The sequence below is a fragment of the Rhinoraja longicauda genome, chromosome 11 (assembly GCF_053455715.1).
Source record: "Rhinoraja longicauda isolate Sanriku21f chromosome 11, sRhiLon1.1, whole genome shotgun sequence".
In the NCBI taxonomy this organism is placed as follows: Eukaryota; Metazoa; Chordata; class Chondrichthyes; order Rajiformes; family Arhynchobatidae; genus Rhinoraja; species Rhinoraja longicauda.
This window is the reverse complement of record NC_135963.1, coordinates 42,726,366-42,750,820: the sequence shown is the minus strand read 5'-3', so window position 1 is coordinate 42,750,820 and position 24,455 is coordinate 42,726,366. Positions and strand designations below refer to the sequence as shown.

Below are 24,455 nucleotides of genomic sequence, written 5' to 3'. Positions count from 1 at the left end.
ACAACATCATACTTCCAGATGTCAATCCAGGCTCTAAGCTCATCCACCTTTCTTACAATGCTCCTAGCATTAAAATATACACATTTAAGGGACCCATCATTTCTTATTCTCAGTTTATTTCTTTTCCCTTCTTTCTCTCCTACATATTGGGTCTGAGTGTTTCCCTTTTCTGCCTCCTGCCTCACACACTGCCTGTTAGCTATCTGTGTTTGAGTCCCTCCCCCCAACCGTACTAGTTTAAAGTCTCCGCAATTATTTTAGCAAACCTCCCCGCCAGGATATTGGTTCCCCTCAGGTTCAGATGCAACCCGTCCTTTTTGTACAGGTCATACTTCCCCCAGAAGAGGTCCCAATGATCGAGAAACTTGAAACCCTGCTCCCTGCACCAGTTCCTCAGCCACTTATTTATCCTCCACCTCACTCCATTCCTGTTCTCACTATCGCGTGGCACAGGCAGTAAGCCTGAGATTATTGCTTTGGAAGTCCTTTTTTTTAACTCTCTTCCTAGCCCCCTAAATTCTCCTTTCAAGACCTCTTCCCTTATCCTACCTATATTGTTGGTACCGATATGTACCACAACCTCTGGCTCCTCTCCCTCCCCTTTCAGGATATCCTGGACACGCTCAGACACATCCCGGACACCGGCACCAGGGAGGCAAACCACCATCCGGGTCTCCCGACTGCGTCCACAGAAACGCCTATCTGACCCCCTCACTATAGAGTCCCCTATTACTATCGCTCTCCTCTTCCTTTCCCTACCCTTCTGAGCAACAGGGCCGGACTCCTTGCCAGAGGCCCGGGCACCGTCGCTGCCCCCAGGTAGGCTGTCCCCCCCAACAGTACTTAAACAGGAGTACTTATTTCCAAGGGGTACAGCCACCGGGGTACTCCCTAGTCCCTGCCTCTGCTCCTTGCCCCCCCTAACAGTGACCCACTTGTCTACCTCCCGTGGTCTAGGAGTGACCACCTCTCTGTAACTCCTATCTAGGATGGGGCTAGGTTATGGAGGGCTTTGTAGGTCATGAGGAGGATTTTGTACTGGATTCTCTGGGGGATGGGGAGCCAGTGGAGTTTGTAAAGGACGGGGGTGATATGGTCACGGATCGGGGTGTGGGTGAGTAGACGGGCAGCGGAGTTTTGAATGTATTGAAGTTTACTGATGATTTTTGAGGGTGCGCCATAGAGGAGGCTGTTGCAGTAGTCCAGACGGGAGGTGATGAAGGCGTGGATGAGGGTTTCTGCAGCTGTGGAGGAGAGGGATGGACGGAGACGGGCAATGTTTTTGAGGTGGAAGAAGGCTGTCTTTGTGATGGATGCAGAGGAGAGTGGTTCCAGGATTGAGGGATTGCAACAGCAAAATAAAATGAAAGTTGCTGGGATTGTTCTTGGCACAAAAGGAATCTGAGGGAAAATGAGGTACACATTTCAATGGTTTACAATCAGAGCAGATAAAGAAAAGTTATTCCCACTAGCTGAAGGCACAAGAATTGAGGCACGGTTAAGATTCTCAGAAGAGGGTGGAAGAACTCTTTTTAAAAATATAGTGATAAAAATGTAGAACTCGCTGCCTGTGGTATGAACAGTGATTTCACAAGGACTTTGGATAGATAATTGATGGAAATTAACTTGCAGGACTGCAGAGACATAGCAGGAGAGAGGGACTGGCTAGACTGCTCTACAGACAGCTAGTGTGGAAGCACCAAATGGCAAAGGCAACAATGTCCCTCAAATGAGATTGTGATTTTTTTCAGCTCAAGTTCACTTGTCACAACCTAAAAGGTGGAATAGATATTGCTGTGGCAACCACAATGATCCCCATCTCTGCAGCATGAAAATTGAAGTGACTTCTTTCAGCAATTCCTGTGAATCTTGTTGCATGTTTTATAATTGGCACTTCATAAACCAGGAGAATTTCAAATTCACATCATCTGTAACATGAGAACACTAATGATCTAGTAATGGACAGATCAACATATTTCAGGGGATGTTACCTGCACATCCGAAAGCCAAGTGGTACCTGGAGGTTGGGCTGAACTTAACGCAGCAAACATTCGCCTTTGCCTCAATGCTTGCCACAGAGTTATCCAAGTTCGTGGACCACAATTTCACTGAAATTAAACAAAAGGAATCAATAAAACAATCAAGTCAGTCAACCATATATAAATAGGGATATTTGTCAATAGTAAAATTATGATGACACAAACATTCCAGTGTTGACTAACAGGGTTATTTCGCATCCCTAAACGCAAGAGTCCATTTGCCGCCTGCTAGCTTTGACCAGACCTCCCAACATTTGATTTTACAAATTCATAATTTTGATGTCCAAAATTTAGAATTTTAAATCAAAATTCATATGACGCATAATGCAACTTTTCAGCAAAAAATAAGTATGCACGCCAAATGCGCATAAGCGTTGCGCTACATTCATGTGTGAAAAACGACTATTATTTCCAACAGTCTGTAGTTCTTGAACCACATGTACAATGTCAGGCCTATCATGAGTATATTCTGGTATTTATAGAAAGATTATTGAACAGAGATACTTTTTGTAACACAAATTGTTTTGTTTTGTTTTTTCTATTTTGCTTTTTCCTTACACATCCCAATTCTCTTGGTATTGAATAAAAGAACAATGGTCATAAAATGTATGACTAAGTTATGAAGAAAGAGTTGATATATGCACTTGGAAGTACTTGTTGAAGTAAATTTGCACATTAATTGATAATCAGCCCAAAAAGTGGTAATTGGCTTTTCTGCTGTGTTTTACATTTTAACCGTGTCTCAATTAATTAATGCAGATATATAATCTTGCACTTAAATTTAATATTTACTCATTACAGTTCCACCACTGATTTTCTGGCACTCTTGGTTCCAGAGCTTTGCTGGTTTATCTAGCTGGCCAAGGATGTCGGCTATGGGGATAGATGTGCTGGCTCCAGCTGGGCTGGAGTTCCAGAGCCTCGGCCGCAAGTTGCAAATTCAACCCACCGATTGGCCGTGGAAATCCCGATGAGGTTGAGATTGGCTGCCTTGCCCAGCCTAGGTGCCACATTTTCGCGGAGATTTCCTGGGGGCGGGGGATTTATCGTGGAACCCCTAGCGACCTCTAGCGGCCGAACTGACAAATTGCAATTACCGACTGTTTTGCTGAAAAATGTGAGGTAAAATCGGAATGGCAGAAATGAAATAAGAAAGCGGAAACGTTCCGCCAAATTCAGAAGGGTTGGGAGGGGTGTTTGATCAGGACAGCTTCAATAACAAAGGATCCACTTTTCTTCCCACATCATTTTGGAGATTTAATCTCTTTAATTCTACTTTGATCCTCTCTAAAATCTGATATCTCCTGCAAAAGTTTGGAGGTCTGTAAATACCCTTACTTCCTTAGAACAGGTGTTCTGACAGTCCCAATTCAATCAGTAATATTTATATGAATGCCCCAAGGGTTTTGTCCATCCACAGCTCACAGGTGCACTATTAGTCAGCAATCTCACGAAAGAGGGATATACTTGCATTGGAGGAAGATCTGAGAAGGCTGATTACATTGGTCAATGTAAAAATAGGATAGAAACAGGTGAATCTTTAGAATACTCTACCCAGAGAGAAATGGAGGCCAAATCATGGAATCCATTCAAGTTCAGCAAGATTGATGTTTGGACAGTAGGGCAATAAAGCATTCAAGAGAACAGACAGGAAAACTGTTGAATGGAGTTGGCTCAAAGAACTGAAAAGTCTATTCTTGCCTGTGTAACATTGAGGACTTTAATTAATTTTGTTGTCTGTTCTAAATGGTCTTGTATTGATCGATTTGCCAGACCATTTAAAGGGCAATTAAAAGTCAACAGCATTCCTTAACATATGGCTAGTTTCAAAAAGATCAAGTCTCACATGGAGTCCTGATAAGGATGCCATTGTTTAGTGAATCAAATGTTTTTGAACAGTCTGAAAATTTCAGATATAATTAATGAGCCTCATACACCCCATTGGATTAACAATCCAGGCATCTAGATTAATAGTAATAAAACCGCCATACTCTCATCCAGTGTAGATGGATATGAAAATATATGCAAGGCATGCTGGCAGAATCAGGCATTTCCACTCATTCTAGTGATATTTTACTTTATAAACAGCTACCTATCCTGATGCAAGAACTCGATGCACAGAAGAGCATGCCATTCAATATAATGGTAGCTAACACAAAATGCTGGAGTGACTCAGGCAGCATCTCTGGAGAGAAGGAATGGGTGACGTTTCAGATCGAGACCCTTCGTCAGACCATGGCTAACATTCCGTTTCAACACCATTTTCTTGCCTTATCCCCTTTTTTCCCCCTTAATTTTCTAATGTACAAAAATCCACCTCAACTTTGAATGAAATCAATGACTCAGCCTCCACCACACTCCGGGGCAGAGAATTCCAACAATCCACCCCGCTGAAATGAAGAAATATATCCTCATTTTAGTCCTATGTTCTAACTCTAAGATGGTGAGTATTTCTAGAACACCTCAGAAAGGGAGAGCATCCCTTATTGCTTCCCCGCCACCCTACCAACCCCCTGGTTGAGTCCGTCAAGAACATTGTATGTTTCCATGAGGATTACCTCTCAATATTTTTAATTCTAGAGGCCTTGCCTACTCATCTCTTTCCATATAATGGACCTGCCTTCCTAAGAACGCAACTGATTAATTTTCACTGCACTCCCTCAAAAACAAGTAAATTCATTTTTTAGGCATGTAGACCAAGATTGTGCACAATGCACCTCATGATGTCTTGCTAAGACCCTACATAATAGAAAAAAGACATCTTTACTCTTGTATTAAAGGCATCTTAATTGCCTGCTACATCTGAATTATAGCTTTCAATTACTTATGTACAAGAATACCATGGCTCCTTTGATAATAACATTTCCAACTTCTCACTCATCATGTCTGCCATACACCCTAATGCAATTACAACTATAATTAATTAAATCCTCATACTGCCATAATTTTCTTTGTTTGAATTGAACTGCATCACTTTAAAAATTAATCTAAAATTCCTTCATTTTATGATTTCCTCAGGGGCTCTTTGCAACAACATTAATTAACCCTTTCTCTATGCATAATACAAAATTCAAATACAGCCTTTCCTAAATATACAGATAGTCAGAGCTATGCAGCATATCATATCATATATATACAGCCGGAAACAGGCCTTTTCGGCCCACCAAGTCCGTGCCGCCCAGCGATCCCCGTACATTAACACTATCCTACACCCACTAGGGACAATTTTTACATTTACCCAGCCAATTAACCTACATAACAGACCTTTCAGCCTTCTTTGACCATGCCAACCAAGTTGCCCAATACCATTTGCCTGCATTTGGCCCATCGTCCTCCAAACCCATCCTGTCAATTCACCTATCCAAATGTCTTTTGAAAGTCATAATTGTATCTTATATAGATTCCTCAGGCAGCTCGTTTCAGATACGGACTATCTACTGAATGAAAATGGTTGCCCCCGTTCCCACAAGCCCAGGTGAAATACTGGTAATTAATTCTCTCTGCACCCTTTCCAGCCTAATGACATCCAACCTATAGCTAGACGACCAGAATTTCATATACTACTTCAAATGTGGTCCACTGATAACTTGTATAGCTTCTTGTACAGATGTGGAAATCCAGCTTGAATACATTACAAAATTCCATTCATCACTTTGTCAGTGCTACTTAGATTACTGCATTATACAGGCATGTGAGTGAGGTTAAAAAAAAGAGGAAAAGAGCTGAGAGCTTGCAGTGGAGCGTCAAAAATTTGGGATTTTTTTGAAAATGTACAAACAAAATGACCAGTTTCAAGCCTCTTTTAGTGCAAATCAAAGTAAAAACTGACATTACAAAATAATGCGAATATGTCACTGTATACTATAACATTTAAGTAAATGCGCACATTAATTGATAATCAGCCCAAAAAGGTGGTAATTGGCTTTTCTGCTGTGTTTTATATTTTAAACCCTTCTTAATTAATTTAATTATATAATCTTGCACTTAAATTTAATATTTACTCATTACAGTTCCACCACTGATTTTCTGGCACTCTTGGTTCCAGAGCTTTGCTGGTTTATCCAGCCGGTCAAGGAAGTATAACTTGCCTGGTTATATTTGTTCCATGCACCCCTAATTTCTCCCTATATATAATTTATATAATTTCCACTTTTATACATTGATGGGATTTGTTACATCACAACGACTAAGTGGAGATCTATAACAAATACTACCATGTCTTCTGGTTGCTTTTCAACTACATCCAAACTCATTCTAATTCAATACCATGATTCATTGAACCAAGATCCTTCCTTACAAGTCCTATTTTGTGCTGGCACACAGGTGGCAAAGGCGGTTTTTAGCACTCTGGCCTTCATCAGTCAGGGAACTGGGTTTAGAAGTTGAGACATTATGTTACAGTTGTGCAAAATGTTGGTGAGGGCACACTAGGAGTATTGTCTTCAGTTTTGGACTTCTTGTTATAGCAAAGATCCAATTAATGTGAAATTTGCAGAGAAGACACATGTCGTTGCCAGGACTAGGGGGCCTATGTTGTAGGGAGATGTTGCGCAGGCTAAGACTTTATTTCTTAGAGCATGGGAGACGGAGGTTGGATTTGTTTTCCACAGAGTGGCGGTTGAGGGATGACCTTACAGAGTATAATATCATGAAGTTTAGAAGAATATGCACCAAATGTAGATAAATGGGAGCTCTTAGATGGGGTTTCTTGATTGGCAAAGACGAGTTGGGCCAAAGAACCCATTTTCATGCTGTATGACTCTACCTAACCTATGCATAAAGGCAGCACCAAAAATCTATATTGAACCCGGGTTGCTGAAGCTGTAAGTCAATAACACCATCAGGTCTGCCACTGTGCTGCCCAATGTCTTGTAAACTAAAGCCCACCCACTCGCACTCTCTCTCAAGCCACAGGTTAATTTGGTCTATCTTTCCCTGTTGTAGTGCCTAGTTGTTGATGTAATCCTGTGATTATGAATTTTGAAAAACCTGCTCTTCAACAGCTCCCTCACCTCTACTTGTTGGACCTCATACCCTCAGTGCAATAATGTGGATCAGTGCTTTTGATCCCTTACCCAATCCTTTTAGGATGGTCTGCATATCTACAAAGGCACTGCAATTTTCCGTGGCTTTTTGTTTATTTTGAGATCTATAACTTACTGAAAAAATGTCTTGTAATACAAATAACAATGATTTCAAGTAATGAAAATATGCAGAATTCTTCCTAAGCAAAATGCACAACATTCTTAACAGGATGGATGCAGTAGAGGTGTTTCCCTGGGTCAGTGTCTCAAGCCACAGGACATGGTGTCAAACTAAGAGGTCATATCAAGGCTGATACAAGTGCAAATTTCCCCATCTAGTGTGCGCTGATTTTTTTAGAACTCTCTTCCCACTGGGCATGGAGGCTACAGTCAACACAAGGTTGAACAGAATCAATGGACATGGATTACTGCAGAGCAGTGATGCTGAGGTAAAAGGTCGATCTCAAACAGCCAAATGGCCAACTATAACTAATAGTTATGTTTATTCCACTATGTATTGCTGTTTTACTGGGCAGGTTGATTGGAATAAAATTTAGACAGGATCAAGTTGAAAGTTAGCTTTAAGCAAATATTTGTGACGTACAGGAGATACTGTGGTTGAGTGTTGGCTCACTGAGCATGAAAGATTACCTTTAGCATCATCAGAACCTGAAGCAAGGAGCTTGGGATCCATTAGATTAAAATCCACACTCCAACATCGCTTTTCATGCTCCTGTGATGGAAATGCACAACAGCCAAGTAAAAATAAGTTCAATTTCAGAATAAAACAGGAGAAACAAAGAATTGTAGAGACTCTTATACAAAATACAACACAAAGTGCTGGTGCAGCTCAGAGTGTCAGGCAGCAATTCACGAGAACATGGATAGATTACGTTTTTGTCCGGGACCCTTCTTCAGACTGATTATAGTCAAAACGGGTAGGGGGTGGTGGGAGGAGAGGGGAGAAGCTAGATAAAAGGTGAGGGCAAGACAAAGCTTGGCAAGTGACAGATGGATATAGGTGAGGAAAGTTTTTAAATTGGCAGATGGGTGGAAAAAGGAAAAGAATCCAGATCCAACATGTTACCTATTTATGTCCTCCCTAGATGCTGCCTGGCCCATAGAGTTACTACAACACTTTGTGGGGTTTTTCCCCCAGAATATGCTAAAACATCGTCGCTGGTGACTATAATTGCAAGAAGTATGCAGCTTCTCAGATCGTATAGAGATGTTGGAGCTGCAAATGAACTTGCAATAGAGTACCTGGGATATGGAAAATAAGGAAGATGATATATTTAGCTAGATGGTCATGAGGCAGGTACAGATGAGGATATGGGAGACCAATAGGAAGGACAGTAAATGTAGGAAAGAACTGCAGATGCTGGTTTAAATTGAAGGTAGACACAAACTGCTCGAGTAACTCAGCTGGACAGGCAGCATCTCTGGAGAGAAGGAATGGGTGACGTTTCGGGTCGAGACCCTTCTTCAGACTGAAGAAGGGTCTCGACCCGAAACGCCACCTATTCCTTCTCTCCGGAAGGAAAGTAAGAGCAGGTAGATCATGCAGGACTCCCTCGCAGTCATTCACCTTTCAAACATGTCTACTGTGTTGGAAACTGTTGGAGGGAGGGGGGGGGCTGAAGCAGCAACTGCCCAGTTTATGGTACAATGGAAGGCTTTGCTGCACAGAACAGGATTAAAACTGGTAGAGCGATAGCATTAGGGGATTCTATTGTAAGTTGGGCAGGTAGGCATTTCTGTGGCCATAATCAAAACTTCAGGATGGTTTATTAACTCCCTGATGCCACGGTCAATGAAGTCTTGGAGCAGATGCAAGAAGAAGGTAAAAGCCAGCGGTCATGGGATGGCACTTATTGGTACTGATGATACAGGTCAAAGGGATGAGACCCTGCAGCAAGTTGAGGAAGTGAGGTAGTTGCTTAAAGAGCAGGACCTCCGAGGTTCTAACCTCTGGATTGCTTCCAGTGCAATGAGCTGGTGAGTGTAAGAATAGGACAGATCGATGAATGCTTGACTGAAGAGATGGGACAGGGGCTTGAGTTTTAGGTGCCTGGATCATTGGAACCATTTCTGAGGAAGGTGGTATCTGTGTAAATGTAATAGATGCTCAGATATGAAGATACAGTCACATAGAGGAACACAAATTAATAAGCCTAGTTGGCAAGGCAAGTAGGTTAATGAACAGGAGAGGGAAATCAAAGATAAATTGCATATATTTTAAAATAAGGAATCCAACTAGTAGGTTGACAAAATCAACGCTTTAATTAATACTTGGGATAATGTTAATGTTAGCATCTCTGAGACAAGGTTGAAAGATGGGGAAGACAGGCAACTCTGTATCCCGAGGTATAGTTTTTTCGGGCATGACAAAGAGGATGCTAAAGAGGTGGCTGCAATGCAGTTAGTCATGAATGCATTACTTCAGCACCGAGGGATCCTGGATGGCTTCTCAAGCTTTTCATGTACTCTTCTAAGAAGACATTTGGGCAGTCAAACGGAGATAGAAAAACAGAAAAGGACGCCAACAGCTGGCACACATAATAAAAATATTAGGGATTTATCTTTCCTAAATATTAATCATGATTTCCTTTGCATAAAAGGCTCAGAAGGGGCAACATTTTTGAGGTGTCCAGAAGAGCTTTTTAACAAAGTGTCAGGGTAGACCAACAAGACAGAATATCACTGGATCTCATCTGGGGAATATAGCTAGTCAATTGGATGGAGCATCAGTGCGGGAGCGTTTTGGTGATGGCGATCATATCACTCTATTTTTCAAAGTTATAAGAAAAAGGTAGGTGCACAATCTAAATAAACAACAAACGCTGGAAATCTGAAATAAAATAGAAAATAATAGAAATACTCATTGGGATGGGCTGCATCTGTGGAAGGTATTTCCAGCATTTTCCATTGTTATTGTTGCAAAAGGTAGGGAAAGGACAGGAGTAAAATGTCTTCAAATGCAGGAAGCCACTGAATATCCTTAAAATAAGACACGAGATAGCGAAGGTTGACAGGGAGCATCTATTTGCAGATATGTCTACATCTGCATAGTGGGAAATATTCACAAAAAATGACAAGAGTTCAGGGTCAACATGTTCCTGTGGGACTGAAAGCCAATAAATTCAGGAAATCCTAGATGTCGAGGGATAGAGGGTTGAATAAACAGATAAAAGGAAGCATGTGACAGGTATAGAGAACTAAACACAGGGAAGGCCCTTTAAAGAGTACAAAAAACTTAGGGAAGAGTGTAGAAGGGAAATCAGGAAGGCCAAGGGGGATCACAAAATAACAATAATGGACAAGATTAAACTAATTGCAAAGACATTTTCTAAGTACATTGAGGGCAAAGGAACAATCAGAAAAAAGAGCAAAGCCCATCATGGGCAACAGGCGTGAACTGAGCCAGAAAGTATAGGCGAGTCCTAAAAGTGAAAAATAGATGATACCTGAACTCCAAGGGTTAAGTTATGAAGATAGCTGCACAAACTAAACTTTATATTTCCTAGAATTTCAACGGTATGGGGTGCTTTGTTCAAAATCATCCAGGTCTTGCATAATGGATACTCATTAATAATGGTAGCTGGTCAATTGTAAAGAATAGTCCGGTTCATACTAGTTATTGTGCACCAGACTAACAGCATACAGCTACAATCAACCAAAAGGAAGTTATTAGAGAATCTAATATACCCCCCTTGATGAGAGACCATGCATAAAGTTAAAACAATATTGATGAGCAAAACCTAAAGTTCTGAAATGTCACCATGGTTTGCTGCTCAGCAGGAAAGAAATGGCAGAGGGAAAATCTTAGCAATACATGATAGTTGTTACTATACCTGATAGACCTTTGACCTCTGCCCCGTGAATCCATCCCACAGAATCACTGTCCCTTCATAGTCACTGCTTGCTAACAAATTCTTGTGATAACTGCTCCAGCTGATACAGCTGCAATCAAATCAACAAAACATTCATTAAAAATCTAAAGTATGACAACTGCTCAGAATATTTCTGCAGACTAACAACATACAGGTACAATCAACCAAAAGGAGGCCATTCAGCCCCTTGACCCATTCCGTCGTAAGGTGGCAGTTAAATTGTACCGCATCTCCTTTCCTGCCTTTGCTACATGTACAGCAAGCCCATGTTACAATGAACCATGGGGGGGAAATGGTGTCCATTATTGCTGATTGTTCGCTATAACCAAGTATGGTATTATTATTGTATAAGCGATAGAAACAAAGAACTGCATTTGCTGGTTAACACACAAAAGGACACAAAATGCTGGAGTAACGCAGCAGGTCAGGCAGCATTTCTGGAGAACATGGACAGATGACGCTTTGGGTCGAGACCCTTCTTCAGACCCAGTCTGGAACTGGCTCTGCAATATATGTGAGTTGACGGCTCCGGCCTACTAGCAGAGGCAAGAATCGGCGGTGAATAGTTGCAGTGTGCGGCTCTGGAGGTGGAACGAGCTGGGGGTGGCATGGGTGCAGCAAGCGGCCGGTGAGGCAGCATGGCACTGGTAGGCGAGGTGGTGCGATGGGCAGCCACGGTCAATCCACCATAACCAAAATCTGTTATAACGAGGTCTGTTAAAACGAGGGTTTACTATACTTGTTATCCTTGCTCAATTAAAAGCATTGCATTGAAAGCGTGCAACTTCAACAACTCTTGGAGTAATCATTTACAGATTTCATTGATTCTTGCTCACACCCATGAAGGGGACAGCACGCGTTAATTATCCACTCATGTTCTGGACCCTGCAACCTTTCTCTGTAGCTCCCTTAATTATTTCTACATTTAAATCATATCACCGTAAATCTTTGAAACTTGAAGGAATAAAACAAAATCAAATCAATTTTCCAAATGATGTCATGCTCTAGTAATTCTTTTAAATCTAACAAATCCCACCTCAGATGTATTATTTACAATGGAATATATCTACAGATGAGAACTGGCCAAGGTCTATACTACTGTGAACTGTTGAAGCACACTCCACAGCATTTTGCAATCCAGTCATCATGATTAAGACCAGCATTCCAATAATTTATTTTAAAAATCTGTGCCTGTCCAAGTGTTTTCTTCTCCCTAATGGAAACTAAACATTTCCCCAAATTCAGATTTCAAATCAAATAACTATGAAACCCAAACGTAGGCCATATGGTTCTTCATAATTATGTGAAAATGCTATCAAATTAGTACCATATAACCTTAAACACAAGACTTTTCATAAATACATTCAATTACCGCCCATTGGAATTAAGGGCAGAATGCTTTGAGTTCAACGGTCAATGGGCTTCTACCAAAGGAATCTTGGTGCAAGGACAGTAATTTACTAAATCAATCTTCATCATTTTGAATAACTTTACCCATCTCTATTAGAGATAAAAAACATATATTTGCCAACTATTATATCGATTCAGCTTTGGCAGATCCCCACAATTTTTTTTGCCAAAATCTTCCACGTCTGTTTTGTTTGGACAGTGTATTATGAAAATTACGCTATACTGCATGTATCTTGGCAATGTCTGAAAGCACAATATAGAGGGAGCTCTTCAACACCGGAAATTAATTCTGCTGAAACATGGACACAGATTCCAGTGATTACAATAAGAGTGCTTACCTGATTTTAGAATTGCAGGTCATTTCATTGACTGGATAATGAATGTCAACAGCATCCTGGATCACTGTGCCATATTCAAACACCTTGATCCGCTTTGTCACACCAGCAATGGCAAAAAAATCACAGTCTCGATCAAATTCAATGCTACAAGGCAGAAAGCATGAATTTCAAAGAAATTGTTAGAGATGAAGTGAAAGGATAGCAGGGATTAGTGACCATACTCTGTCTGAAACAGGCATTGAAAATGATAGCCAGATATCATGAGGGAGTTTAAGTATATCACATTTTCTATAACCAACAATCCCTACTAAGATGCTTTGTCATAGGCCCCATCCAATGTACCATTTCTCTTCCGCAGATCCTAACTGGTTACATTCTCTCCCACCAATTCCACCCCTGCTCCCCACTTTCAGGCCCAATCCAGATACAATCTATTTGCACAACTCACCTAGAAACAATACTTGAGCCATTGTACAAGTCGTTGGCATAGGAGAGGGTGGCAAGGGGCCTTACCGAGCTGTACCGCGTAAACTTTGAAAGACACTCCTGAAATTCTTCCAGCTGATTTACCGATCTGGTTTCATCTGTAGTATGTAATAGAAAGAGTCAGTCCTACCACTATTTCTGATATGTTTCATACCTGTAACCTCAATGAATCTGTACAATACTGGGACAGGTGAACTCAGACAGTGAGCTGACCCCCAGCTTCTGAGAAATCACAATGCAACAAATACATTGTTAATCTTTGCATAGCACATCAAGAAAGCAAAAATGAATGAGATGACATTGAAAGTAGTAGTTTGGTACTGCAAAGCATTGACAGCAGATGAAAACCCCATTTGACCACCAATAAACACCAGCAAGTTAACCTGCAAAGCCAATTAAACTGCCAGCAGAATGGAACATTTAAATAGAATCAGAAGGATAAAATACATATTCAACTCAAATTTACATTGTCAAAGGGATGATGGTGGAATTTGTTAAGCGTGCCCAAGATGACATTGAATGGTGTCCCTTTGAGACACTGTGACTACCCTGTTTATCTTGGGGTCACTCTGGACTGAACCCTTTCCTTCAAGCAACACATCGAAAAGGTGAAGGACAAAGTGAGGACGAGGAACAGCCTCTTACACAAGCTGGCAAACTCGTTGTGGGGTGCCAATGCATCCACACTGCGGTCAACTGCTCTTGCACTGTGCTACTCTGCTGCAGAGAGATCATCCCTTGCAAAGAAAGTTGATGCTACCCTTAATGACAGTTGCAGATGCATCACTGGCTGCCTAAAACCAATGGAATTGGATAGCCTGCATGTCTGCAGAATCCACAGATCAGTTGCCGATAGAACTGAACGTAGTAGGCAAGTTGGGGACACCCGCCATTCCTGTCACTCCCATCACCCAGCCCCAAACTGCCTGAAGTTCAGGAAGAGCTTCCCTCACACAGTCCAGCCACTGTCAATGTCTCCTCAAGCAACCAGACTAACCTTGTGGGAAAAGAAACAAAGTGAAAACCACCACCACAAAAAGCTGCCAATCCCATCCAAGGAACAGCTACCACCTGGTCACAGGTGTGACTGGAAGACCTGGAAGTCCCTCAATAGGCTTCGTACATGGATGGGCCGATGCAAGACCAATATGAGCAAATGGGGCTATGCAGATGCAGCAGACACAGTATGTGAATGTGGAACATCTGTACAACCCATGCCAAACCTACTAAGATGCCCACTTATTGGTGAACAATGCTGCCTGGAAGATCTAGCGGTGGCAAACAAGAAGGCTGTCCATTGTGCAAGAGCCTGGCCAAACATTTGAAACATAGATGATGGACATGAAAGAAGATCCCTCAGCCTCCTGCGCTCCAAGAGCTAGCATGCTCAATCTTTCCTTATAGCTCAGCCCTTCGAGTACGAGCAACATCTTTCCAGCTTGACGGCATCTTTCTAATAGTAGAGTGACCAAAACAAAACTGAACAAGTGCAGTGTCAGCAATGTTTCTTGGAAGTTGTAATTGAATCTGCTTCTGTAGCTTCTGGCAGGTCATTCCAAATATGACTACTCCGCATGAAAAAGTTGGTCTCTTTTAATGTGTAGGTGGGCTTATTAGAAAGTTGGCAGATAACTAAAAAATTGACAGAGTTGTGGATAATAACAAATGCTGTCAAAGGATACGGAAGGATATAGATCAGTCTGTAGCACATTAATGTACAAAGGGATCTTGAGGTGCAAGTTTATAGTTCCCCGACAGTAGCACCTCCAGTGAATAAAGAGGGTGTAGGGTATGTTTGCATTTATCGGGTGGGGCACTGTATAAAAGCTGGGAAGTCATGTTGCAGCTGTGTAAAACGTTGGTGAGGCCAGATTTAGAGCAGTGTGTAATTCTGCTGGCCACATTATTGGAAAAATGTGGATGTTTTGGAGGGGATGCAATAATGAGAGGTTGGAAAAACTTGGATTGGTTTCTCTGCAGCATTGGATTCGTATATAAAATTATGAGAGGCATAGATAGGATAGGTAATCGGAGTCCTTTGCCCAGGGTGGAAATGGTAAATACTAGAGGGCATAGGTTTAAGGCAAGTGAGAGAAAATTTAAAGTAGATTTATTAGGCTTTTTTTCAAAGCACAGAGTGGCGTAGGTATGTTAATGCACAGATGCATGGAAGCAGATATAAAAGCAATGTTTAATAATCATATCGTCAAACAAACAGGCACGGAATGGAGGAATATAGTCCACATGCAGGCAGATGACATTCGTTTAATTTGGCATTGTCGTCAACACAGACATCATGGGCCAAAGAACCCATTGTACAAATCAATGTACAAGATACTATCCTTAATGAGGGAAAATGGGATTAGTGTAGATGGTCAAAAAAGGTTGGAATGGACACAGTGGGCCCAATGGCCTGTTTCAATGTTGTGTAATTCTAGACAAGAGTTTTACCTGATAAACGTGATAACCTGGTCGAGAAGTAACACTGCTCAAGATCCTCAAAATGAGCAGTTAATCGCTTGCGCCGGGAGGCCAATGTGTTGTTGTATGTTTGTCTCTTTCCCTGCAGGCACAATAAAGCATCTGTCAAAGACCTTACGTTAGAAAAATACACCAGATATAACAGTTATTTGATTATCCAGCTTTTGAGCCATCTTGAAACTGCCTCACCCCCAGCTCTCCCATCTCATTTCTGATATGCCTGGATAAATAATCCAAATTTTTACTCCACATTAAACAGTGAACTATCACAAGATGCTTCAGAGCAGCAACAGACAGAGTCCAGCATCGTCATAAAGGAAGATTTGGGACAACACAAACAATATAGGGGGGGAGGGAAAGGAGGGGGAGGGAAAGGGGGGGAGGGAAAGGGGGGGGAGGGAAAGGGGGGGAGGAAAAGGGGGGAGGGAAAGGGGGGGAGGGAAAGGGGGGGAGGGAAAGGGGGGGAGGGAAAGGGGGGGAGGGAAAGGGGGGGAGGGAAAGGGGGGGAGGGAAAGGGGGGGAGGGAAAGGGGGCTGCACCAATGCAGGAGAGGTTTGGGCCCAACGGCTCCACTTGGTCTAGTATTCCATTAAAAATAGACTCCTGGGTTGAAAACCAAACAATAAAAAATCCCTGCTATGTGTCTAAATTCATATTGGCAATGGTTGTAAATAAATCATTATCTCACCTGTGAACTTCCACTGAAACCAGGATGCTGGGAATATTCAGGAGAGTCCATAATACTACTGAAAATGATACAAGAACAAGAAGAACAATTAGGAATGTTATTACAAAACAGTTACAGTATAGAAGGCTCCCAATCAGCCCACTAAACCTGTGCTGGGCTCTGTACTGAAGCAACTCACCAGATCCACACTGTAGCTCCTTCTTCACAACCTTGCAATTTTTGTTAACATTTCCATGTGTTTATCCAATGTCCTCTATTTATAACATGGCTGTGATCATATTAGTTATCATTATAAATGAAAGACATTTAGAGAAGTTAAGAACCGCCATGGCAGATCTGCAACTTGTAACCACAATGAGAAACGCTTGTATGATTAAAACAAGCCCCCAAACTAATATCTTTTTTCTTCACAGTTCAACACAAGACAGGAGATGTCAGGAGTACGCCATACTGCCCTTTGTCAGCTCACCATTCAACTGATACGACTTAATCTCTGATCTGATGTTCCCGTCTCATCACTCTCACTCAACTCTCCAAAGTCCTAAAATCTTTAATTTACTAAATAACTCAGTATCTGCCACATAGGGAAAATACATTTTACACCCAAAGAAACTGTCACACTACTAAAATATTAGCTTTTGTATTCTTCTTAAATGGATAACCTAAATTCCACAGAAATCTCATTTTTTAATTAATTTGGTAGTGGGGAATGATGTGGAGATACAGCAGTGGAAAGATGGAAAAGAAATAATGAGGAAATACAGATATTTATACAAGAAAAAGTAAACTATCAGTGGGATCTGACCAAGGCAAAGGTCTATATCTCTTAAATAGTTTTACAGTGTATATGCACAAATAGCCAGATTTTTAGTTTAGTTTAGAGGCATGAAACCATGCCCTTTGGCCCACTGAGTCCACACTGACCAATGATCACCCGTACACTAGATCTACATACAGAAGCCACATAACACAGAACTGCACGTCTTTGGAATGTGGGAGGAAACTGGAGGAGATATCCCACGCGGTCACAGGGAGAACGTACAAACTCCGTACTGACAGCACCCATAATCAGGATTGAACCTGGGTCAACGGAACTGTAAGGCAGCAAGTAAGTCTATCGCTGCGCCACTATGCCGCCTTTTTACATGGGACAGTAGTAATTCAAAATTGGCTCAAAAAATATCAGGATATGGCACTGAATATTCCTGTGTACGTAGAAACATAGAAAATAGGTGCAGGAGGAGGCCATTCGGCCCTTCGAGGCAGCACCACCATTCATGGTGATCACGGCTGCTCATCCACAATCAGTAACCCGTGCCTGCCTTCTCCCCATACCCCTTGATTCTACTAGCCCCTAGAGCTCTATCTAACTCTCTCTTACATTCATCCAGTGCTTTGGCCTCCACTGCCCTCTGTGGCAGAGAATTCCACAAATTCACAACTCTCTGGGTGAAAAAGTTCCATCTGTCCTCAGTTTTAAATGGCCTCCCCTTTATTCTACGACTGTGGCCCCTGATTCTGACCTCCCCAACATTGGGAACATTTTTCCTGCATCTAGCTTGTCCAGTCATGTTATAATTTTATATGTCTCTATAAGATCCCCTTTCATCCATCTAAACTCCAGTGAATACAAGCCTAGTCTTTTCAATCTTTCATCATATGACAGACAAAGGAATTAGAACGAAAAGGAAAGAAAACAACAGTAGCAGTATTGATGAAGCAAAATACTATGGTGCTGGGGATAGTGGATGAAAATGGATAAATACCTTTCAGATAGAATTCTACAAAAAACAGGGTTCAACTGCACTGTTATATTTTATTCTGTGGGAAAGGTCAGAGGAGCAAATGTACGCAGAAATTTAGGAAGTGTTATGGAAGTGATCATGGGAGAATATAGGTTATCTTAGTATGGAGCATTTAGATGCAAAGTGGCACTAATTCTGTTAAATTTAAAGCAGTGAAAATGTCAAATTATAACAAGGATCCTGCTAGCTGAGTGAGTGGTAGATTCTTTTAGATGAATAGAGGGAACTCCATTAGAACAGATCAGTGGAGGTACACAAGAAGATTTTGTTATTTTAATTCACAGCTCGTGAACATTCCTGGTAAGGGCACTACTCTGCTGCTGCAACCCAGATAGACCAGATGAATAAAGCTAGATTTGTTCCCTAAAGTATATCAATAAACCAAATGTGATTTAAAGTCAGTCTGGTAATTTCACAATGACTATTCCTGAATCATTTAATTATTTGAATTTACAGTGCCCTCCATAATGTTTGGGACAAGGACCCATCATTTATTTATTTGCCTCTGTACTCCACAATTTGAGATTTGTAATAGAAAAAAAATCACATGTGGTTAAAGTGCACATTGTCAGGTTTTATTAAAGGGTATTTTCTATACATTTTGGTCTCACCATTTTGAAATTACAGCTGTGTTCATACATAGTCCCCCCATTTCAGGCCCCCATAATGTTTGAGATACATGGCTTCACAGGTGTTTGTAATTGCTCAGGTGTGTTAAATTCCCTCCGTAATGCAGATATAAGAGAGCTCTAAGCACCTAGTCTTTCCTCCAGTCTTTCCATCACCTTTGGAAACTTTTATTGGTGTTTATCAACATGAGGACAAAAGTTATGCCAATGAAAGTCAAAGAAGCTATTATGAGACTGAGAAACAAGAATAAAACTGTTAGAGATATCAGCCAAACCTTAAGCGTACCAAAATCAACTGTTTGGAACATCATTAAAAAGAGAGAGAGCACTGGTGAGCTTACTAATCGCAAAGGGACTGGCAGGCCAAGGAAGACCTCCACAGCTGATGACAGAAGAATTCTCTCTATAATAAAGAAAAATCCCCAAACACCTGTCCGACAGATCAGAAACACTCTTTAGGAGTCAATTGTGGATTTGTCAATGACCACTGTCTGCAGAAGACTTCATGAACAGAAATACAGAGGCTACACTGCAAGACGCAAACCACTGGTGAGCTGCAAAAATAGGATGGCCAGGTTACAGTTTGCCAAGAAGTACTTAAAAGAGCAACCACAGTTCTGGAAAAATGTCTTGAGGCCAGATGAGACAAAGATGAACTTGTATCAGAGTGTTAGCAAGAGTAAAGTATGGAGGAGAGAAGGAACTTCCCAAGATCCAAAGCATACCACCTCATCTGTGAAACACGGTGGTGGGGGCGTTATGGCCTGGGCATGTATGGCTGCTGAAGGTACTGGCTCACTTATCTTCATTGATGATACAACTGCTGATGGTAGTAGCATAATGAATTTTAAAGTGTTAAGACACATCCTATCTGCTTAAGTTCAAACAAATGACTCAAAACTCATTGGCCGGCAGTTCGTTCTATAGCAAGACAATGATCCTAAACATACTGCTAAAGCAACAAAGGAGTTTTTCAAAGCTATAACATGGTCAATTCACGAATGGCCAAGTCAATCACCCGATGTGAACCCAATTGAGCATGCCTTTTATATGCTGAAGAGAAAACTGAAGGGGAATAGCCCCCAAAACAAGCATAAGCTAAAGATGGCTGCAATACAGGTCTGGCAGAGCATCACCAGAGAAGACACCCAGCAACTGGTGATGTCCATGAATCACAGACTTCAGGCAGTCATTACATGCAAAGGATATGCAACAAAATACAAAGCATGACTACTTTCATTTACATGACATTGCTGTGTCCTAAACATTATGGTGCCCTGCAATGGGGGTGACTATGTATAAACACTGCTGTAAATTCTACATGGTGAAACCAAAATGTATAAAAATGGCCTTTATTAAAATCTGACAATATGCACTTTAACCACATGTGAGTTTTTCTATTACAAATCTCAAATTGTGGAGTACAGAGGCAAATAAATAAATGATGGGTCTTTGTCCCAAACATTATGGAGGACACTGTAAATATCCTAATTGCCCTGATGGAACTTACTTAAACCTGCAAGTCTGGAACATCAACCAATGCCTCTGGATTGTTTCTTGCTCGCAAGGAACAGTGAGAATTCTACTGATGAACAGGCTTGTGGGACCCCATTGCTTGCAAGGATTGGATAATTCTGAGATTTAAAACGTGGATGTTGTTATCAGAAAATCAATGGAACTTTCCTTATTTCTTGATCAAATTGAATGCACATTAAAAAAAAAAAAAATTACTTATAAACACAAACTGAAAAAAGGTGACAAATACCTGTGTGACGGGGATGGTGCTTCAAACTGCGGAACTGTGCTATCCAGGTTTGGCACACGAGTCAATTCACTCATAGGAGAATACAGACCGGTTGGCTCATTAAATATCAGCCCCTGAAAGAAATCCTTGGATTAGTGTGTATCATTCTCATTATGGTTGATAGTATTGCTCCCACCTGCTCACCTCCCCCCATCTTTCTTCCTCCATGCAATACCTCAAAATCCTTCAATGACCAAAAATAATAATAGCATAGGTTGTCCTTTGAGGCTTTCAAACATCTATTTCTTATGCTGTCTTTAGGCAAGATCATCCAAAAGGAACAAAGTTTAGTCTGGTTATATTTGAAGGTCAGGAAAACTCAAATGCTTAAGTGCTGATGTAAAACAGATGTTGTTTCAATGAGTTAGTTTAACTCTCCAGGTGAATTATAATCATTGTGGACTTCATTAGTAAGGCGAACATTTATTGGCCGAACCTATTTGTCTCCAATGCCCACATATCCACCCCCAAATGAAGCAGTGTCTAAACTAGAGGGTATAGCTTTAAGGTGAGAGCGAGGTTTAAATGGGATTCGAGGAGTAAATTTCTCACACAAAGAATCCTTGTTATCAGGAATGAGTTTCCAGAGGAGGTGATAGAGGCAGGAACAGTAGCAACATTTTAGTGGCATCCGGACAGGAAGAAGCAGAACATCGAGAGATGTGGAATTAATGTTGGCAAGTTGGGTTAGTATAGACAGGCATGATTGTCGACATAGGTAGGTGGAAGGGCCTGTTTCTTAGCAGTACAACTCTGACTTCAAAATCCATTTGTGCCACTTCCGACGGAATTTAATGGCCAAGCTCATTTTGTGGACATCAAGTTACTACCAGGGAGTCAGCAGCTGCCATCAGATTCTCGGATAGAAATCAAGTAACTTAATTATTGCGCAAATACACCCAAAGGATTGCAAATGTCATACACTTCTTCAAAAGAAAAGGGAGGGATGAAGACTGTAGCTATTGGCTTCTACTTTTACCAGTGACTATATTTCAATGATAATTATCTACAATAAAGGAAAGTAGGGAGGAGAAAATGTCTCAGATTCAGCACACACAGAACAGAACAAAACAGCACAGGCCTTTCAGCCCACAATGTCTATGCCAAACATGATGGCAAGTTAAATTAATCTCCTCTACCTGATTGTGATTTATATCTCTCCATTCCCTGCACATCAATGAGCCTATCTAAAAGCCTCTTAAACGCCACCACCATATCTGTACCACCATCACCCCTGGCAGGCACCCATCACAAAGGAAATTGCCCCACACATCTCTATTAAACATTTCCCCTGACATCATGCCCTCTAGTCTTTTACAATTTAATCATGAGAAAAGAATTGTGACGATTTACGTTATCTATTTCCTCTCATAACGATATACTTCTTATATGTCTCTTTTCAATATCTGATGCTCCAGGGAAAATTCCTTGTAGCAAAAAATATATATGTGCTGGATGGAGTAACTCAGCAGGTCAGGCAGTATCTCTGAAAGATGCTGGAGATATTGCCTGATCCACTGAGTTACTCCAGCATGGCTTTTTGGTATTTACTGGACCAGTTGTTATTTGTCATCTGCATCAACTATTTGGATGAGCATGTGCAAGAAAGGGTTAATAAGTTTGCTGTGCCTCACTCTCTGTCTGAAGAAGGGTCTTGACCCGAAACGATACCTAATCCTTTTCTACAGAGATGCTGCCTGTCCCGCAGACTTACTCCAGCTTGTGTCTATCTTCAGTGTAAACCAGCATCTGCAGTTCCTTCCTACACATTGGATCCAATTTCGTCGGCTCGCTTTGGATCCCTTGGGCCTTAACCTTCTCAATGAGCCTGCCATTGTGAAGTCAACAAGCATCTACCACTGCAACATCATCAATCTTCTTAGTTACCCCTTCAAAAAATGTATCAGACTATGAAACAGTATTACCCTTACACAAAGCCTATCTCAAATCAGCCTCAGCCATTCCAAATGTACATAAACCATCTCTTCTACAATTTTCTTGAATAATTTCCTTACCACTGACATAAGGCTCATTGGCCTGAAGGTACCTCATTTACCTCTGCTGCCCTTCTTAAATAAAGTAACATTTGCTGTCCTGCAGTCTCTGAGAACCTTGCCTGTAGCTAACGAAGATACAAAAGAATTCATGCCCTCAGGACACACATTAGGACACACTATTGTCAACAATGCATTCAGAACATTATACAGTGGCTCAAACCAAGAAGATAACACACCATCCTAGAATTAGTTCTTCATTTTCAGAAATATCAGTTTGCCCCATAACCACCAAATCATCAATCACTGTAAAATTGAATTCCCACTATGTGAAGTACAGCCAGTGCCAAATCCACACCAATGAATTGCACAGTGTGCTACTTGCCCTGGTCCTCTTTGTTCATCCAGCAGCCAACCATCCATTCTCTACCTAAACATTCAAAACCATGGGGTGACCACCACCAGAAAAATGTGATGTCATTCTTATTATCATGATGACCTGCAGTGATGTCATTTGCCACATAAGCTTCAAATCTTGAGTATGAACATCCCAGCTGACTTCAATTGCAAGCATAATTAAGAGCAGTCCACAGACTGCCACGCTTGGGCAACTGCTGGACCTCGAGGCAAACACAGCAGTGCAATACCTGGATTTATACCAAACACAATACCTAACATCTGGGTTTATTGGCCAATTGCTGGAGAACTATAAGTTTAGTTTTCAGATCATCTCTTCTGGAGCTTCAGAAGCACGGCTAAATTTCCCTGTTAAAAAAATTGGCAAAAATAAACTTAACAGAGGTGAAACAATATTGTAAATAATATAATTTTACAAACCTCTACTCGTTTGATGTCCTCCTCAAGAACATTCAGCTCCTTCTGTAACTGTTCCATTTGCTGTGAAGGGAAATCTGAGAGTTAACTTTACCAGAAAACTCAGAGGATACAAATTCTGTCATAAATCCAATCCAACCCACACCACCTAATAAGAGGGGAAGTCTTCCCCCATACAAGCTGCAATCCCTTCTATACCCTACAGCGGCACTTTTCTCATGTGGTCACACCCTGAATTGAAAATAGCGCTTTTACAAAACCTTTCCTGATTTTAGCATACCTTAAAGCACATTAGAGCCAAAGTACCTGCAAATGCATCAAGAACCTACAAAGTACAACAAGAACCTACAAAGCCCAAAGTGTTCAAAAAAAATATTGGCCAGGACTAATTTTTCCAGCACTTCCTTCTTCCCAATACTGACATACTGTTGAAGAAGGTTCTCGACCCGAAACGTCATCCATTCCTTCTATCCAGAGATGCTGCCTGTCCCGCTGAGTTACTCCAGCATTTTGTGTCTATCTTTGGTTTAAACCAGCATCTGCAGTTCCTTCCTACAAAAATACTCATAATATCAGTGTGTCCCTTCCTCAACTCTCTAATTTCCACATCAGGTACAGGCCCTTGTCCAGTGGAACGCCCTACATACTGCTTCTGAAACCCCTCTTGGATGTATGTTACAAATTCTTCCTTATCCAAGCTTTTTACATTAAGGCAATCCAGTCACTATTTGAAAATTAAAATCCCCTCATTACTACAACCCTGATGCATTTTATACTTTGGAAAATTGCCTACATATCTGTTCTTCTAATTTTTGCTGACTACTGGGAGACCTATATTATAGCCCCATTGAAGAGACCATCCCTTTTTCTTAAATTCTACCCATACAGTCCCTCCATCTTGAGTACTGCCATAATGGTTTCCCTGGTCAGTAGTACAACACCCCCTCCCCATGTTAATTTCAGGAAAGGCAATGAAGCACCGTTGGTGTGGGATTCGAGTTGCATTTCAAGGCTGAGTCTTTCCCACTAA

General features: G+C 41.3%; 1 protein-coding gene across 1 annotated transcript in view; it reads right to left on the bottom strand.

Moving 5' to 3' along the window:
• The window catches only part of cop1 (COP1 E3 ubiquitin ligase), a 61,477-nt gene that overhangs the window by 17,042 nt on the left and 19,980 nt on the right, over nucleotides 1-24,455 (bottom strand). The window contains exons 7-15 of the mRNA XM_078407500.1: nucleotides 23,429-23,488; nucleotides 20,559-20,671; nucleotides 16,360-16,417; nucleotides 15,642-15,753; nucleotides 13,153-13,288; nucleotides 12,705-12,848; nucleotides 10,918-11,026; nucleotides 7,715-7,796; nucleotides 1,992-2,108 (exon numbers count right to left, since the gene is read on the bottom strand). Of these exons, the coding sequence (XP_078263626.1) occupies nucleotides 1,992-2,108; nucleotides 7,715-7,796; nucleotides 10,918-11,026; nucleotides 12,705-12,848; nucleotides 13,153-13,288; nucleotides 15,642-15,753; nucleotides 16,360-16,417; nucleotides 20,559-20,671; nucleotides 23,429-23,488 (931 nt within the window). The remainder of the gene's footprint in view (nucleotides 1-1,991; nucleotides 2,109-7,714; nucleotides 7,797-10,917; nucleotides 11,027-12,704; nucleotides 12,849-13,152; nucleotides 13,289-15,641; nucleotides 15,754-16,359; nucleotides 16,418-20,558; nucleotides 20,672-23,428; nucleotides 23,489-24,455) is intronic.